The sequence below is a fragment of the Bos indicus genome, chromosome 1 (genome assembly GCF_029378745.1).
Source record: "Bos indicus isolate NIAB-ARS_2022 breed Sahiwal x Tharparkar chromosome 1, NIAB-ARS_B.indTharparkar_mat_pri_1.0, whole genome shotgun sequence".
Taxonomy (NCBI): Eukaryota; Metazoa; Chordata; class Mammalia; order Artiodactyla; family Bovidae; genus Bos; species Bos indicus.
In genome coordinates this window covers 100,141,728-100,162,128 of record NC_091760.1, presented here as the reverse complement: position 1 = coordinate 100,162,128, position 20,401 = coordinate 100,141,728, and the positions used below count along the sequence as shown (strand labels likewise).

General features: G+C 35.8%; 1 protein-coding gene across 2 annotated transcripts in view; it reads right to left on the bottom strand.

The window, feature by feature from the left end:
* Positions 1 to 1,269: 1,269 nt before the first annotated feature.
* The window catches only part of PDCD10 (programmed cell death 10), a 51,253-nt gene continuing 32,121 nt past the window's right edge, over positions 1,270 to 20,401 (bottom strand). For both annotated transcript variants that reach the window (XM_019959916.2, XM_019959921.2), the window contains 5 exons: positions 15,944 to 16,061; positions 14,147 to 14,273; positions 8,761 to 8,839; positions 8,371 to 8,453; positions 1,270 to 5,168 (listed from right to left, as the gene is read on the bottom strand). In XM_019959916.2, coding sequence (XP_019815475.1) covers positions 5,087 to 5,168; positions 8,371 to 8,453; positions 8,761 to 8,839; positions 14,147 to 14,273; positions 15,944 to 16,061 — 489 coding nt within the window. In that variant the 3' untranslated portion in view covers positions 1,270 to 5,086. The remainder of the gene's footprint in view (positions 5,169 to 8,370; positions 8,454 to 8,760; positions 8,840 to 14,146; positions 14,274 to 15,943; positions 16,062 to 20,401) is intronic.

Here is a 20,401-nt window from a genome sequence, read left to right as displayed (position 1 = left end):
TATACCTTATTTTTGTGAAGGCATATATGTAAACCATACACCAATAAAGTTGCATTTTATAAAAGCATGTATATTAAATGACTAATTCTCCCAATTTGCCTGATTCTTCCAGATTTTGCAGTAAATAATCCATGTGCCAAGAAACAGCGGTCCTAAGCAATAACCTCAGATATGCAGATGACACCACCCTTATGGCAGAATATGAAGAGGAACTAAAAACCCTCTTGATGAAAGTGAAAGAGGAGAGTAAAAAAGTTGGCTTAAAGCTCAACATTCAGAAAACGAAGATCATGGCATCTGGTCACATCACTTCATAGGAAATAGATGGGGAAACAGTGGAAACAGTGTCAGACTTTATTTTTGGGGGGTCCAAAATCACTGCAGATGCTGATTGCAGCCATGAAATTAAAAGACACTTACTGCTTGGAAGGAAAGCCAACCTAGATAGCATATTGAAAAGCAGAGACATTACTTTGCCAACAAAGGTCCGTCTAGTCATGGCTATGGTTTTTCCAGTGGTCATGTATGGATGTGAGAGTTGGACTGTGAAGAAAGCTGAGTGCCGAAGAATTGATGCTTTTGAACTGTGGTGTTGAAGACTCTTGAGAGTCTCTTGGACTTCAAGGCGATCCAACCCGTCCATTCTAAAGGAGATCAGTCCTGGGTGTTCATTGGAAGGACTGATGCTGAAGCTGAAACTCCAATACTTTGACCACCTCATGCAAAGAGCCGACTCATTGGAAAAGACCCTGATGCTGGGAGGGTTTGGGGGCAGGAGAAGGGGACGATAGAGGATGAGATGGCTGGATGGCATCACCAACTCGATGGACATGAGTGTGGGTAAACTCTGGGAATTGGTGATTGACAGGGAGGCCTGACGTGCTGCGATTCATGGGGTTGCAAAGAGTCAGACATGACTGAGCGACTGAACTGAACTGAAGCAAACTGGGAGGGTTGGTTTCCCTGCATGAATTCTATCTTTTGGATAAGAAAGGAGGGATATGAAACCATATTTTTTTTCAAAAAAGAAACATGGATAAACATCAAAAAACAGTGGAGTTGGATACCTACTTGGCACGGTGGGAAGTGGCGCAGAAGGGTATGAGTGACACTTCTCTAGTATACTTTTTGGTACAGTTCTTATGTTTAAGTTACAGTTCTTATGTTTAGAAGCATGCTAATGTTCTATATATTCTTAATAAATAAATGTGTAAGGATGTGAAGTGGGTGGTGTGGGTGAGTCAGGGGAAGGAACCTTAAAGCTGGAAGAAAACTGAAACAAATGAACCCAATTTATTTAGAATAAAGTACATAATCACAGTGACGGAGAAAAAAAGGATTGATCCAAGTAACTCATAAACACAGAATGTAATTACATATCCTCAGTCTTGGGCAGAGTACAGTGAAAGAACTGTAAATGATCTTATCATCTTTTAAGTGTGCTTTCTACATTGATAGGGCAAAAGAAATTCTAAAACTATTTCGAATATACTATAGGACTGAACAAGTGAATACTGATGTTTCGGGGAGTTGGGATTCTGGGGAAGAGACATAGAAATATGGAATGCGAATGTAAGAGTGAACCCTAGGAGGATGGATTGCAATTGGAGGTATTACTGTGAACTCACGATTTCTGAAATCACACATAATACGCATATAACATGTAAAATGTACATGTACATGCAGATTTGTATGTACATGTTTGTACACGCACATTTCCTAGTTGTCTGAATCAGCCTAGAAGCAGACAATGTCCAGTAGTAATGAGCCCACTCAGTAGCCAGACCTGTGTATCTCTTATCATCCCTCAGGGTTCCCTGGAAAAACCGCTGATTCCAAATTGTGGGACATACTTAAGATAATGTACTTACGGAAAGAAAAAAAAAAAGATTAAGTGGAAGCCACAAGGACACAGAAGTCAGATTGAAATAGAAGGTCCTCATACTGATCAAATCTAAGACCATTTAAGTATCAAAATAAATAATGAATTATAAGCCATTGAAAAAATAGAAAACCAAAATAAGTTTAAAAATTCATGTGGGTAGATATGGATGAATAAGAGGGTGGAGAGAAAGGAAGGTTCATATTTAGACAGTAGAACAGTGTCAACGGGCATTGGGAAAATCACCATTTTGAAACCATCAAAGTAAAGACTGAATAAGCAAGAATCATCAACGGATACTAAATGCTGGGGGTAAAACACTGATGTTGCTACTTGGCTGCTAATCGTGTGCAGCTCTTTGCGACCCCATGGATTGTAGCCCGCCAGGCTCCTTGTCCATGTGATTTCCGAGGCAAGAATACTGGAGTGGATTAACATTTCCTTTTCCAGGGGATCTTCCCCACTCAGGGATCCAACCTGAGTCTCCTACACTGACAGACAGATTCTTTACCGCTTCCTCAGATCGCTTATCAAGTGCAAGATAAAAACAGTAACTATACATTTGAGAAATTGACCACCACCTTGACCGAGTGACCAAAATTACCATCAGTGAGGAGCAGATGGGTCACCTTATAGTATTCTGACCAAGAATGCATAAATTGAATCTAATCATGAGGAAACCCAAAATAAGGAATATTCTATTATAAAGCAAGGAGTGGGCAAGAGACAGAAGACTATATTTTTCAAAAACACAAGTAAACACCATGAAAGAAAAAAAGCCATGGAAATGACCCAGGGTAAACTGACCCAGGAGTTTAAGAGAAGGAAAACACACAAATGACAAAATAAAAATGGTAAAATCTTAACAATAGGTCAATCTAGATAAAAGACGTGTTGATGTTCTTTGCACTATTGTTCCTCTTGCTAAGTTTTGGTAAATTTGCCATCAACTTGAAATTATTTCCATATGAAAAGTTAGTAACCAATTAGGAAGGCCTTACACTGGGATACCAACCTCATTTTGCCAAACAAGGTTATCACAATAATGCAATCGTGAAAAAACCCCAAACTACAATTATATCACTTTGTTTAAAAATACTGTGAGAAGGCATTTTAAACATCTAAAACATAGTTATGGTCTCAAATAAAAGGAGGCCTCTTTAAAATAAATTTAAGATTTATGAAAAAGACTTATCACAATGTCTTTTCTCATTTCTTGCTATGTCAGCTTGGTTAAGGAAACTGTAACCGAACACTGCATTTTAGGCAATGGATAAAGTACAGTTCAGTTGAAAGAGTGTGGAATCTGGAGACAAATGTTGAATTCAAGTCCTAGCTCTAGCAATTACCAGTTTTGTAGTTTTGTAACTGAAGCTCTCTTAGCCAGTTTCCTCAACTGCAAGGCAGACGACAAAGTCATAGGACTGCAAAGAGAATTATAAGAAATTGATGACTCTAGAAAAATGCTTGCTACAGAGGTGCTCAACAAACGTCTCCTTTCTTCCTTCCCTCGGGAGCCACGTTTCTGTTCTCTAGAGTTGTATCTGACTCCCTGACCCCAAAACACAAACCACTAGGATCGTGTAAGAAACTGAATTATCCTGAGACTAAATCTCCTTTCTGGAGGTAAATTTCATGAAAATGGAAAAAAAAAAAAAAATGGAGATACTGCATAGTAGAATAAAAAGATAACCATTAAAAAAAAAAAAAAAGATGAGCTGAGGCATGACTGGTTAACAGGTGAGTTTTCTTAAGGAGGGAAAACAGGAAGACAGATAGTACTCATTCATGTTAGAAAAGTCTGCTGCTCAAAGAAAAGAAAAGCAGTATTTCTTTTCTTCATATATTCACAAGTCTGTTTTGCAAATCACCATTCATCTGCTTCCAAGAGTGAAAAACAGCTTATGCCTAAAATACACAGTATTAAAATCACCAATTATACGTGTTTTACTAACTAAGTATCACTGAAGAAAAAAAATCAGTATAATGTCTGTAAGTTATGATATTTCATTCAATCGTCTATCAGTTTTTTTGCTTTCTTCCACGTTTCCTGTTTACAGCTAAGTGGATGATTTCCTTTTGTATTGCTAATGACAGCAATTCTTTAAAAATCTATTTTCTAAAATGGGGAAATTTTAAAGAATAAATTGCATTACAGCAAAAAATTTATATTTTCAACAGAAATTAGTTTAACATTTAAAATCTTTATAAAAGATAAACAAATTCTGATTTTTTCCTTTATTTTATCATAATTGAAAAATGAAATCACTTAACATGAATACTTGATACATAATTTCCTTAGAATTTCTCTATGGTGAAACAAAACTGTACATATTTAAAGAGTGTATATAATATTATTAACACTCATGACAATTTCAGACCAACTAGCATTGGTATAGCTTCAAATTACTATTAGTTGTGGCTATTTATGGAAAAAAGGCGCAAAGCTTATTAGGGCCCAGCATACCAGAAAGACTTAATCTTACATTGTCACAGAGCTCAAAAATGGCAGCAGAATGTGAAGACACTACACACTGCCATCTGCTTCTCGTAAGTCTCTTAAAACAAAGGTTGGAAAAATACTCAGTACCTCAAATATAGTAACTAACAAAAATATCTCCATCAACTACTTTTTGCCCAGAGTGATTAAGGACAAAAAAATACGAATTCTTGTTGCTTTATTATCCGATAAACTGCTAATAAGCTCCCCTTAGAAGTTCTTTAGACATTACACCAAGTCGTCTTGGTCTTCTGATCATATATATATTCACATATATATATGCATTTTTTCAAGTAAAGAAATGTTTAACAGATGTAAACTATTTATTGAATATTTGCCACCAAATATTGTTAAATACATTATCTTGCAGCATATCGCTTTCAAGTTAAAATGTCAGAAACAAACACCAATATTTACAATTAAGGAATGTTATATAATGACACATTAAGGCGTAAATTCTTTTGGCTTATAATTCTTAAAAGAATGATAATAGCAAAAGTGATGCAAAATCTTCAGTGTGAGATTATGATTAAGCTACATTTTACAAAAATATGGTGTAAGATGGCAATAATCCCATTCAACATCCTGGATTATTAAATCCCTTCAGGAGGGACTGATAATTTATACAGTCAAACTTTAAAATTTACAGATAAAGGCAGTCCAATACTGCCACTGAGAAGTACATCTCTTAACATATACAACTCTCAGGCCACAGTTTTGAAGGTCTGAAGTATCAAGTTGGTTTGATGAATTAGTCGGTTGGCACTTATGAACACATTTATTGCCCTGTTTCAAAAAAAAAAAAAGAGTAAGTATTAATTTTATCCAAAAAATTAATCCTTTAAAAATATTTATACTTAAAATGCCCGACTAGCAGCAGCAATAAAATCTATTTAAGAACAACAACAACAACAAATGCAAGTTAGTACTGAGTAGCAACTTTTATCACAGCTTGGAAGTGTCCTGCATTATTGGAAACTATCTAGGAGTTACTGCCCCCTAGTGGTCCTGGCTGGCAATAAGGTGTTGGTGGGCTGCTAATGATGGGTGGTGCCTCAACAACCAGAGTTCATTTTATAGGTCAAACATGTAACTGGCCAAAGAGGAGGATTCGAACGTAGTCTCCAGCTGTGATTTCACAGAAGTTATCAAAATAAGACCTGCTAAAATACCATATTCAGTCTCAAAATTTGTATATCAATGGGATGATACTTGGGAAAAGGTTCATTACTTTGAATCTGATTCATCCCTATCCTTACCTTCCTTCAAAAAAAATTGAATTACTTTTAGAATTAATATACTTTTAAAACAAAATAATCATGTGGTTTCAATATTTAAGAGTTGACAATGTGTAAAAGTATGTTCTTAAAAATTACTTCATTCTGAACCACATTTTCTATCAGCCCATCCTCATGTGATCTGGAGCACAGAGCTGATGCTAGTCCCCCTGCATGCCCTTATCAGTTTCTCAGGAGCATAAGCTTGTACAATCACCCCTTAGTATCAGAGAAGGACTGGTTCCAGGAGTCCCCTCAGAAACCAGAATCTGTGGATGCTCAAGTCCCTTATATATAATGGTGTAGTATTTGCAAATAACCTAGGCACATCCTCCAGTAATATCTCTAGATTACTTGTTATTCTTAATATAGTGTAAATGCAATGTAAATAGCTGAAGTACAATATAAATGCCATGAAACTTTCTGGAATTTCTTTCTCCAAAAATTTTCAACTGGTTGAATACAGGGACTTGGAGTTTCCCAGGTGGCTCAGTGGTAAAGAACCCGCCTGCAATGCAGGAGACGCTGGCTTGATCTCTGGGTTGGGAAGATCACCTTCTCCTGGGGAGAAGGCTACCCACCCCAGCATTCTGGCTTGGGAAATCCCATGGACAGAGGAGCCTGCAGGGCTACAGTCCATGGGGGACAAAAGAGTTGGACACTGAGCAACTAAACAATAACAAAGGGATTTGGAACCTATGGATACGAAGGGCTGACAGTATCTTTATCTTAGGCATTCCTCAACAAAGGGGGCCTAGGAAAAATTAAATGAATCAATGCAAATTCATCCTCCTATTGAAAAATGGCTCAAAGATCAAGCTCTAATTAATAATTTTCAACTTTGAGGACACAGGGAGAAAACTTGTGGTATGTTATTCATATGCAAATAATGGTAAATTAAAGGAAGCTGCTGAACGGAGAAAAAGTAGTAGCAGGGAACCTGAATAATCCATATGCCTGTTTAAGCTGTTAAAAATAACTTTGGGACTAAGGACAAAGATTTTTAAAAACTGAACCCAAGTGATTCTACTGTACAAACAGGGATGAGAGTAAATAATTTCACATTAATCAAAGTTATGCTCTAAATGAATTTCTACCTTTTAATGTGCTTTTCCCATGTTGTTCTTAATTAATCAGTATCATAAATAATCTCCTTAATGCAAATTATTCTTTTGATGTGCTTTTTGGTTATTTGGACTTAGCAGAGGAGACCAAGGAAAAACAGGTGTAAGTTTATTTTCAGAACACACCTGCCAGCTTATTAAACTAAATCAACAAGGTACATTTTCCTTTACACAACCTGAATAGCAGTATTAAACAACACAAAATTATTAATAATATTTAGCTCAATATCTTTAATTTGTAATAAAATGGAAATATTTCAATCTGTTTGAACTATTAAAAATGACTCTGAAAATCATTATACCTTTTTAATGTATTTTATTACTTTTTAATATTACTACAATAATACTGTAATAGTTTGACATGGATATCAGGATCTTACAATGTCAGTGGTGGGACAGGATGTTAAAGCTCCCTGCCAACAATAGCTGAAATAATCACTGTTTATTCTTCTGCTTCAAGCACTGATAGAAAATGGTCTTGTCCACAAAATTCTATTTGAGATACAAAGAATTCTCTATAAAGTATGAGGTTGCAGAAGACATAGCCTTTGGATCAGTTTATACATTGTATGTACATGTGTATTATACATAAATCACATAGTATTTTTTGGTTTTCTAGAATGTTCTGTAGCCGAGTATATGTAGATTTTAAAATAATATCTAATTTACCTTTTTAGTATACTTTCTGTCTTACAGAAAGCCTCTCTTCTAGGACAGTGGATCACAACCTTTTGTGGCCCTTTAAAAACACATGAAGTACTTTTAAAAAACACCTGAGCCTGGGCCCACTCAAGCCAATGGAATCAGAAGCTCTGAAGGTGGGGTGTCAAGGCACTGGGATTTTAAAACACTGAATACAAGTGATTTTAATGTGCAAAAAGGATTGAGAACCACTGTTTTAACTATAGTACAACAGTTCTTAACAGACCTGTAGCATTCATATCATCTAGAAATTTCTTAGAAATGTTACTTCCTGGGCCCACCCTAGACCAACAGAATCAGAAACTCTGGGTAGGACCCAAAAACATTTTGTCTATAACAAGCCCTCCAGATGACCCTGAGGCTATTAAAGTTTGAGAATCACTGCTTCAGGGGTTGGTAAAGTAGCCCAGTAAGCCAAATCTCACTACTGTATGGCCTGAAAGTTAGGAATACTTTTACATTTTTAAACAGTAAAAATTTTTAAAAAATCAAAATAATATTATGAGACAGTTGAAAATTATTCAATTCAGTGTCTATAAAGTAAGTGTTTATTAGAACTCAGCCATAAAAATGCTCACTTGTTTCCGAATTGTCTACAGCTGCTTCTGCACTACAGCAGCAGAGGTGAAGTGCTATAGCTGCAACAAGCTCACCAAGTTAAAATATCTGCCATCTGGCCCTTTTCAGAAAAAGTCTGCAACTGCAGCTCCAGACTATAGTCATGGCTGGATTATCAAACACCCCCTTTCCATTTTTAATAGTCTATCTTAGTAGTTCACTTAAGTATTAATAATATAGTAAAAGAGTTAAATATATATGGTTTCAGTATTATAGAAAGCCACATAATTTTATAATTTTAAAAGGGGGATAAATGATAATACTTACTTGCCATCTTTAAAATAGGTTTTCAGAGTATCACTGAAACTTTTAGAGTACTTTACGAATTCTTTCTTTTGATGTTCGAGTGCCTACAGACATCAAAAATAATAATAATAAAAAAATAAAAAACAAGTAAGAAAAGAGAAATAACACAAAGGCCAAAGTCAGAGACAGAAGATTACACAGAATTAAGAATACACCTTATATTACAGATAATCAGTTTTAGGAGTATTCACTTAAATACACATTTAACAGCACATTCAAATTCAAGGACAAATCCAGTCATTAATGATAAAAAACCATTTTCAATAATTCAACAGTCTTATTATTCAATAAAACAACTAGATGTAAACCAATATCTGAGGTGGCAGCTTGTAAGGTTTCTACTAAACTTACCCTGCGGTTCTGGTATTGGTATTTCTTGAAGACATTGTTTACTGTATCAAGAAGTTCTTTTATTGCACTAGCTATATCCCTGTTGGGTGAGGAAAAAAAAGAATCTTCTTAAAATCAGTTTCATTTGAAAGAAGTCTCTATACACAGCTATGTTTAAGAATCACTATACTTAATTACCATATGAATACTGTATCAAGCCAAATATTTGACTGGCTGGTTAAGTGGGGGATTTAGCCTGTGTCCTCCTGTGATCCCAGCTACTTTTGCACTGCTGAGGAAATACTACACAACTAACATCAACTTTCCCAAAACATTTTCATTTTATTTAGCATTACCTACTCAAATTTATAAGAGACCTCTGACTCTCATCTTTTCCTGTTATGACTTTTCCTTTCTCATGTAGGTGAATTTGAGCAACTGTATTATTCACTTTTGCCATCTCATGAACAATTATATGAAATTTTGCTATTACATGTAACTCATTCCTGTATTTAAAACACTTCAAATTATAGACCTGATAGTTTCGATGTTTAAAATATTTCCTCCTCAGATGTAGCTATTCTCCCTTAAGACACATTTATCTAGCCTCCTCTCTAACAACCACATATTCTCCTCTTTCAAATCTTTGCTGTCACTATTTTCCTTAGAAAATATATTTATATTTCTGGGAGAGACAAATCAGAATATTCTTCTACCTTAACCTTTCCAACAATCATCCTTTGACTACATGTGCATCAGCATTTTTCTCCCCTTTCTAAAGAGAGAAGAAATCAATCATTCTCATTTGAGTTGACTTTTCTTCCTATCCCTGTATCATTTTTAAAAATTCTCATCTTTTCTATGTACGCCCTTTTCAATTTCCGTGTTCTAACTTCATAGCAATATTCTAGCAAACTGAACTTATTGTAATTCTGTATTCTCAAACAGCCTCTCAGTCTCTAAGGCAAATCTTCTCTTTTTCATATCCATTCTCTTAGCTGTTAACTGCTACAAATTTTGCTGTTCAAATGCAATGCAAGTGTAAGGAGATGAATTAGTAAAACATCAGTCTAGACTACCCAAAACACAACCTTTTATTACCTACCTTTTAATCACAAATGTCAGATTTTAGTTATTTCATACTTAAAAATTTCAGCTAAACTATTTAAAGAAAACCAAAAAGCTCCGTGTCCAGATTTTTCTGTGTGTTTCACAGTTTATTTTTAGTAAATAAGCATATGGAAATTCTAAAAATTACAAATATAAAAGCTTTTAGTATAAAAAAGCATTTTAGCTTATTCTGCAGTAGTAATGACCTTCTAATTCAATATTTCAATAAATATTTCCTTATTACCTCTTGTAAGTCACTCGTCGGTAACAGGCTGAAACATTAAAACATCAGATATTCAAAAAGGACAATAAGTTTACGTAGAAATTATACCTGTCCACTCTTTTTTTTTGACCTCTAGTAATAACAATTTTTAGTTACATTAACTGTTCCTTTATGTTTTCAGGAAAGCTGTATCCCTGTATTGCTGTGACAGGCATTAAGCCCCCTACTGCTTAATGACGGTGTCGTACAACCATCCTATTATGTGAGAAAAATGACAATTTCAACAAATTAAAAAATGTCCAATCTCTGGATATGGAAGATTCTTCAAACACCTGTGGGTTTGAAGTAAGCTTATTCAAAAGGAATACAATAAAGCAAATTACAGTAATCAGACAGCTGTTTATAAGACAACCATATTTTGTAGTGTACTTTATGGAATATTGGGAATCTGTACTTCAAAAGAGAAAAAAGCTCCCCACATGATTCTGCTGATGAACCAAGTTTGGAAACTACTGTTTGGGAACTCAGAACCTAATGTTGAGCTTTGATCCACTATTTGCCACAGAGCTTTATAAAGACCAAGATTGTCCCTAGGCCTGGCCTTCTCTACGATAATCTGCAGCAATTCATGTCAAATATTAGATGATCTGTGTGTACACAGAAATGCACCTTCATTTACAGCACTAAGGTTTGCACCAGAGAAGGTAGTTAACAACCTGAGGGTCTGTGTCCTGAAGAGAAAATACCAGTACACACGCGCGCGCACACGCACACACAACTTCAGACAATTAAACAAATAAAAAACTGAGGAAAACCTGAGGGGTAAAACAATTGTAGTGCATCCCTGGGTTGGGAAGATCCCCTGGAGAAGTGCATGGCAACACACTCCAGTATTCTTGTCTGGAGAATCCCACGGACAGAGGAGCCTGTCACGCTACAGTCTATGGGGTTGCAAAGAGCTGGACACAACGGAGCGACTAAGCACATGCAGAGTTTGGAGTTTATGAATTCTGCGATAAGAGACATATAGGATGGATAGAGTAGGAAGGAATTTTAGCAACTTGCATGTATTTCGTGGGACAACTTTGGGGAAACATATATACTGAAAAGGGCAAGAGGCATCAGAAGAAATGTAATACATCTTACAAAAAACTTGCATGGGACAGTAGAACTTCTGTCACCCAAATTTGTGTAATTATGTTTATACAAACATACTGCAGGAAGGAAATTCCTATGCTGTATGTTCAGTTTGGTCTAGACTGGACACCCCGGAAAAGCTATTTTGAGGCCATCATCAAAACCAACCCTTACAAACCCTCACCTATGAATATTCAAATATAGATAAGGGTAAAGAGTTAAATGCAGAGATTTCTGGACTATTAAATCCAGATTCCACTAGTTATCTATTAATTGGAAAGTATCCTAAGAACTAATTTTATAAAGTATTTGCATAAGCTCAAATGCAGTCAAACAGAAACATTAATCAAATCATTTTTCCTCTTCAACTTCATAGAGGGAAAAAACAAATCTTATTTCACAATGCTTTATGTGCTGTGGTGCTAGATTCTGTGCTAGGCACTATGTATACATTTCCAATTCACAACCGTTACCCTCATCTTCACAGGCAGAAACTAGAGTCACAGAAGCTAAGCAACTTAGCAAGGTCACAAAGCAAACTGTTAGCAAGTCAAACCTAGGTTTGCCGGTATATACAGATATTTGTCATCTGACAGGAGTTACTTTCTCACACAGCATTTTGTACAGTGCTAAGACAGTAAGTATTTGATATAGGTATATTGAGAAGTATTGTGAAAATAATGAGAGAAGAGGATATTCACCTTAAGTATGAGAAAGTAAAATAAAAACTGCACAATTTGCTGTGCTTGAAGGATAAACTGTTTTTATTTCGGCTCAATTTTATCCACTAATTTTTCAAACAATTAACAGCAGTAACAATATATATCAAAACTTATCTATATGTGTCAGTGATACAAATAGCCACAGCCATCCATGCTAATACACACATGGTTAAATTTCAGTCTTAGAAACAATACATATTATCAACAAAATTTCCACGGCAAGTTATCCCTCTTAAAATGGATACAAAATAAATGTTAATTGCCAGTAATCTTAATTCAGTTGTGCGGAGCACATTCCAGAAAACAGAACGAAATACTATTATTGCCCCATAAATAAGAGACAAGACCCTAATTCAGCCTCTGTCAATGACTAAGGACAAGGCTCAGAGACTCTTGACATCGACTTCCTTATGATTAAAATGTGGCTGGTAATAAAGTAGTTTTCAAACTCTCTCTCTTTACAGTAACAATGGGTTTAGCAGAGATGAGTCCGGGAGTCCTTGAAGTGGAAAGAGGGTATCAAAATAGCAGGCTGAGGGTTCTGGGCATACCATCTCACTTCCAGCTTCAACCACAACGCTATTTTCCCTCTTACCTACTGACATCCAATATACAGGATGTCCTTTACCAGGCCTCTTCCAAACAGCAGAAACATTCTTTTTTTCAATCACTTGATTAGACTGACATTATGAATCTCTATGATTGGCAAGCACCAGAGAAGTCCTTGGAGTCAGTCTGCTTAAGTTCCAACCAGGTGATAGAGATGTAGCATATGATTATCGAAATAAATTATATTATTTAAAAATTCTAGAAATACGTGTTTAAACAGCTGTGTTTGAGATCACTGACAATTATCCTTTTACAGGCCAAACATGTTCACTTTACACAAAACTGAAAATAAAAATCTGTAATAAAAACTACTAAAGAAAGCTGAGGCTTGCCAATAAAAGTAAAAATATTTACCTTAAGGTCTTAGTCTCGGTGACATGGACTTTGACTAGTCAATGGAGTCTTTTGTACTTTCTGATCCTCAATCAGAGGACCAAAAAGAACACAGTCATTCCTTGATAGCCGAGTTGGTACCTATTACCATCATTTTCTAAAATGGGTCACACTCCTCCCTCTATCCCAATAAAATGTAGCCAATCAGCTAAAATATAATTTTGCTATGTGAATTACAAAGAACACTCTTCCTGTGAGATGTATGGTAATATTTATTCCAGGGGAGCCTCCTTCAGTTCTTGAAAGATATAATGTTATGTTGCAGCTTCTTCCAGAAAAAAATCTGTGCTAAATCCTTCCTTTCTAGCAATTTTTTACACAGTCTGGTTCCAGTAGTGCTTACCTGCTTTTTTAAACTTGTTTTAATTGGAAGATAATTGCTTTACAGTGCTGTGTTGGTTTCTGCCATACAACAACATGAATCAGCCACATGTAGACATTTGTCCCTACCCTCTTGAACCTCCCTCCCACTCCTTTCTAGCAATTTCTACTTGTTTCACAAAAGGTTGCACTGATAGTCCCACTAGTTATTCCCAGTTTTGTGTTCTACCCATTGAGGTGAAATAAAATTATCAGATTCTTTAGTTTAAAAATACTCATCTAGAAATTACGTTTGGAGTTCCCTTCTGACTCCTCCACCCTCTCACCCCTGAGAATGCCCCTGGGTGGAGGTGCTATGTCCCTGTTTGAGAAGAACCCTTCTTGCTGCTGCCCATCAGCATGCTTCCTGGCTGAACTGAAGTGTGTCAGCTCAATTTCTTTCACTCTACATCCCAAATACAAGGATTTTGGGAGGTTCACAATTTGGTCAGTATTAGAAAGTGTTATTTACAACTAAGAGTACACCATTGTGCTAATAACGTGAACTATTTCTGAAATAAAAAACAGTATTTGTATCCTTTGTTATCAATCTCTTCAACTACCCTCTTCACTTTAATCTGACATTTACATTCTTCCACTTACGAAGTTCAAACTGCATTCTAGTTTATGTACATTCCATTCTCTGCTTTTAAATGAAACATTCTAAAATATTTTACTATACTCAGAAGCCAGAGACAGTTTAGAAATTAATAAAAAATATGGTAATTTTCAAATTTTTAATTTCAAATTAATATTTCAACTTAAAATTAATGTCATACCACAGTAAAACATCTAAAATGAGTGGTCCTTTTGAAGTACTTAAAAAAGAAGAACCAAACAAGAAGCTGCTTACTTGATTGTCTGCAGAAACCTCACTCTGTCGTTGATCTCATCTGGGATCTTGCTGAGAATTTGTTTAAGTGCTCGTGCCTTTTCATTTAGGTCCTGGAATTCTGGCTCTGGTCGTTCAATCATATACTCTGATGAAATAAATACGTAGTAAAAAACATTATGCAACTTGCTGCCAAATTCAAGTCTAAGAATTTCCAATGTGTTGGTCAAGGAGGTGAGAGGGGAGATAAAAGGCTAGAAAACTAGGAAGAACAAGGTTGCAAAGCAGAATTAATTACAGTTTAACTCAGTTCAGTAGTTGTATTAGGGTCCCTCCAAGTAAAATATCAGAAGATAAAAAAATGAACATCTTCAATATGGGATAAATGGAAATTCCATGAAATCTTAGAAATAAATAAAATTTTAAAGGAAGGCTTAATCAAATTTTTCAGGCCTCTCAAGTTACATTTCACAAGGAACATTTGGTAAGTAATGACATTTGTAACAAATACAATGGCAATATATATCTGCCAATGGTGAATATGAGTTTAATTAAAGAAACCTCTACATTCAACATACAACGGCTCATTACATCAAAACTCCAAACCTACTAAAGTCTTCAGCACATTCTTGAAATCTCACTTAAAACAAAAATACCACCATAGAAAGTCCAACATAAGGCTTGGTATCAAAAAACAGCAACTTTGGTAAGGAAGTTTAGTCAGATGCAGCAAAGGCAAAAACTTCACAACCAGATTCACCGTAGGCTTGGAAACATTACAACTCTACCAACTCATCAATACAACCTGGCCTGACAGGCTGCAGGTGCTCAATCCAGAATAATAATGAGGACTTTCTCATAATTTACAGAATCAGTTAAAACATCTATTTTTGTTCTCCCTTAATAAACATGAGATATTATACCTCTATGTTTTTCTAAATTACAGGGAAAATGACTACTAAATTTAAGTAAAACCCAGGGCTTTCTAGGTGGCTCAGTGGTAAAGAATCCGCCTGATAAACCCTGAAATGGGTTCAAACCCTGGGTCGGGAAGATCCCCTGGAGAAGGAGATGGCAACCCACTCCAGTATTCTTGCCTGGAGAATCCCACGGACAGAGGAGCCTGGTGGGCTACAGTCCATGGGGTTGCAGAACTGGACATGACTTAGTGACCAAGCACACAAACATTTCTAATCATTTTAAAAAGCAAAAATGTGAAAAGAGGCCAAAAGGATGATTAGTAATATTGTTCTCTCAAACCTACATTTGAATACAATATTGTAATTAGCCTCCAATTAAAATAAATAAATTTATATTAAAAAATAAATAAATAAATAAAAAGCAGAGACATTACCTTGCCAACAACGACAACAAAAAAACCCCCCACAAACATGCTATACCAAAGTTTAAAAAGAAGAAACTCATTACTTTCAAACTGGTATCTACATAAACTCAACACAAAATAAAACCACCATTCCAAAGAGCTTGTCTCTTCATTAAACTAGAACTCATCAAACGTATTAATTAATAGGGGGAAAAATAAACCATGCAGCATAAACAAATGCTTTACTTCTAGTAACTCAATCTGACAAAAAATAAAAAGAACTACATTTCTATTTTATATGGGTTTGTACCTCCTGCGCCAACCCCCCATTTTCATTTCAAAATAATAACAATAACACTAACAGTAAGAGGGAAGGGAGGAGAAGGGAAAGGGGAGAGGAAGGGAGGAGAGGAGCCACTTTTATCAAATAAGAAAGATTTGGAGGAAGAGCTTTTCAATATCTGTAAGAAAACTAAACAAGACTTTCTGATTACCTTCTACATCATCAGCTGCCATTCGAAGAAGGGACTCTGTGAAGTTGACTTCTACACTTTTTTTCTCTAAAATTTTCATAATTATGTCTTGTGTGAGTCCCGGATTTTCTTTTTCAGCCTATAAGAAAGAGAAAGCTAGTTTTGAAATACAGAAACTGAATCAATATTTTAAAGCCAAAACCTAACCATTCAGAATCTCTTAGGACCTCCTTAAACTGATCAACTTACAAATAAGGGCAGAAATCTTTGCAAAGCAAGCGTCGTGATGCCATTCACTTATGTGTGGGGAGAGTTTGTGCATCCATAAATTACTACAGTCACGATCCAAACTTCCATCTGAACATAATGTATTTAACATTTCCTACTTCTCATTTATACTCTCTTGCAATCAAACTAATAACAAACATAGAAATGAAGAGTAAATATACGTACAGGTATATATATACATAAAGACAGTTTTTCAATTACCTTTTTCAAGAGTTTAAAAACAATGAAGATTTTTAGCTCTTTTTCATTAAGCAATATTTCAACTTGAAAATCAAACAGTAACTCATCTCACCAATTTTTTTCCTTCAGATTCTCTGCATTTAAATTAACAAACTTTCAGGAAAAACAACAACAAAAAAAACCAGGATTCATTTTGGAAGTTTTATTGAAGCTATATGATTCCTTAACTACATTCTCACACAATGATTTTCATTTCCTACTTTATTTTTGCAGCAAGAATATTATTTCCTTCACTAGCTTTCAGAAAACCATTAATCCTTTTACTACCTCCTGAGCTTGTTTCACTAATGAGCTTGCATTGATTCTGTTACTTAAATTCCCTAGGGCACTAAAATCTTCTAGCCATTTCAAGATTGAACATAAAAAGTCCTAAGTTTACCAAAGTTAGTTTTCAAGATTTGGATTTTCCCTTGTAATTCTGCCCCACTTTACTATTTAAAAAAATTTTTGTAATCACACTCTGTTTCTTTTAGGATGCCTGCCAATTTTAATCATTATGCTGATGATTTCCTCTTTTTTTTTGCCCTGGTACTACATAGTAAATATGATCTATCAAATGGCAATTTATTTGCCTCCTGACGGACCAAGTTATGTTTAGCCTCTGCCTCCTCAGTTCTGGAACCACTGCAGTTTTAGCTTTCTTCAGCTCTTTACATTATAACATCTTGCTTCTTATTAGATTTCAAGTACCAAAAACTGAAAGGTTGTGGAATGAAAGCAGAAAAGAAAACACACACATTTAGTTCAATCCTGGGATCATTTTAACTGTTGTCAAATGCTTACAGGAAAGTCATTTAGACAGATAATAAAGTATGTCCTACTGATTTCTTCTTTAAAATCTGTTTAATTTTCCCTCTCATGAATGTATTTAAGAATCTATTTTAATAAAAAGAGTTGTTGAAAGATAAGCTGTACAAAAAAGGCTTAAGATGGTGTCAACATTATTAATTTGGTAAACTGCCACAAAATAACATAGTTATTTGGTAAGAGTGAAACAAGCCAGTATTTGGTAAGAGTGGTTTATTTTCTCTGAGTAACATTAAATCTACCTACACAATGAATTATCTTAGAAAGTGGGGGATTTTCTATGTGCTTCCAGAGAATGTCAACAGAAAAATACAACTTCTTTGGTTAAGTTATAATAAAGTACGGAAAAAATAAAACGCTTCTGCAAGTCTGAGAAGAACGCTTTCAGTACCCAGTTCGTCTGGAGCCCTCACATGCCATAGCTGCAGCATTAGAGTCCTCACAGACATCCCTACTCTTTCTTAGTTCAGTGTTCTCAGTGCCAGAAGAAATACCGAAATACCTAACACTGCTGTGCAGTAAATAAAGTTCATACAACTTTAGTAAGTACTTACGTCCCAACAACTCAGTAGCCTTTAAAAATCACATGAATTGAAAGAAAAATATTTTATTTATTCTTAAATAACCATGATTTATTTTATTAATGAGATGTGAGAACCTGTTGGGCACTGTACGATTTCTCAAATGTTATTCATTTCCTATTATACATTGATTTTCTTGTGAACTTGCTTTCTATCAACAGCAGTTTCACAAAGATATGACATCACTGAAAGGAATGCAGCCCAGCTGAAGATGTTGAAACTGCAAACTATCTCAAGCTAGTAGTTCACACAGTGTCAAGCTAATGTTGAAATCACTCTATTCCTTCAAATGTTTAAAATATCTCATGACCCCCTCTGAGTTTTCTGTGGGGTCCTGAGGTAGCTTGGCACATACTCTGGGAACAGTAGTTTAGCATCTTCTGGCTGACGTCCTAGTTATGCTACTTTTTATCTTAGAGGCCTCAAACACAACCAGTGACTCTAACTGAAAAACCCTTAAATCAGACACTGTACCTATACCTTCAAGTTTTCCTTCAGAATACAATCTTAAACTTTGTGCTATCCAACTTTTATGAAAAGCCAAGGGCAGAAATACCCTCTCTTGGGATCAACGATCCTTAACATTATCAGAAACCTCCCAGAGGGGAAAGCAGGATTGATATCGTAAGAGATAATAATCACTAGTATCTTGGGAAAAATTATTTTTCTCCAAATAACAAAAATAGGTATTAAAGCTTGATAAATATCACTGGTGCTATGAACCAAGAAGTGGAAACATGAAAATATAACTGGATATAAATACAGACATATGGCTAGGCATGGTTTTTTTCCAAGTAAATTAAAGTTTAAAAATCACAAAAATCTTAATGTTTTTAATGCATGCCCTCCTTTAAAATCATTTGAAATTTTTACCAAACAGAATACAGTAATTAAGAATAAATCAATGCAAAACTAATATACTTTCTTCCAAATAACTCTCACTATCCCTAATTAAAAATCAGTGCCATGCTGTTTACAACAGCTAGGACATGGAAGCAACCTGGATGTCCATTGGCAGACGAATGGATAAGAAATTTGTGGTACATATACACAATGGAATATTCAGTTCAGTTCAGTCACTCAGTCATGTCCAACTCTTTGCGACGTCATGGACTGCAGCACGCCAGGCCTCCCTGTCCATCACCAACTGCTGGAGTTGACTCAAACTCATGTGCATTGAGTCGGTGATGCCACCTAACAACCTCATCCTCTGTCGACCCCTTCTCCTCTTGCCTTCAATCTTTCCCAGAATCAGGGTCTTTTCAAATAAGTCAGTTCTTCACATCAGGTGGCCAAAGTACTGGAGTTTCAGATTCAGCATCAGTCCTTCCAATGAATAGTCAGAACTGATTTCCTTTAGGATGGACTAGTTGGATCTCCTTGCAGTCCAAGTGACTCTCAAGAGACTTCTCCAACACGAGAGTTCAAAAGCATCAATTTTTCAGCACTCAGCTTTCTTTATAGTCCAACTTTCACATCCATACATGACGATTATTGGAAAAACCATAGCTCTGACTAGATGGACCTTTGCCGGCAAAGTGATGTCTCTGTTTTTAATATGCTGTCTAGGTTGGTCATAACTTTTCTTCCAATGAGCAAGCATCTTTTAATTTCATGGCTGCAGTCAGTATCTGCAGTGATTTTGGAGCCCCCCAAAATAAAGTGTGTCACTGTTTCCACTGTCTCCCCCATCTATCTGTCATGAAGTGATGGGACCAGATGCCATGATCATAGTTTTCTGAATGTTGAGCTTTAAGCCAACTTTTTTACTCTCCTCTTTCACTTTCATCAAGAGGCTCTTTAGTTCTTCTTCACTTTCTGCCATAAGGATGGTGTCATCTGTATATCTGAAGTTATTGCTATTTCTCCCAGCAATCTTGATTCCAATTTGTTTCATCCAGTCCAGAATTTCTCATGATGTACTCTGCATGTAAGTTAAATAAGCAGGGTGACAATACACAGCCTTGACGTACTCCTTTCCCTATCTGGAACCAGTCTGTTGTTCCATGTCCAGTTCTAACTGTTGCTTCTTGATCTGCATATAGATTTCTCACGAGGCAGGTCAGGTGGTCTGGTATTTCATCTCCTGAAGACTTTTCAACAGTGTGTTGTGATCCACACAAAGGCTTTGGCATAGTCAATAAAGCAGAAGTAGATGTTTTTCTGGAATTCTTTCACTTTTCTGATGATCCCACATATGTTGGCAATTTGATCTCTGGTTCCTCTGCCTTTTCTAAATCCAGCTTGAACATCTGGAAGTTTGCGGTTCATGTACTTTTGAAGCCTGGCTTGGAGAATTGTGAGCATTACTTTGCTAGCATGAGATGAGTGCAATCGTGTGGTAGTTTGAGCGTTCTCTGGCATTGCCTTTCTTTGGGACTGGAATGAAAACTGACCTTTTCCAGTCCTGTGGCCACTGCTGAGTTTTAGAAATTTGCTGGCATATTGAGTGCAGCACTTTCACAGCATCACCTTTTAGGATTTGAAATTGCTCAACTGGAATTCCATTACCTCCACTAGCTTTGTTCATAGTGATGGTTCCTAAGGCCCACTTGACTTCGCA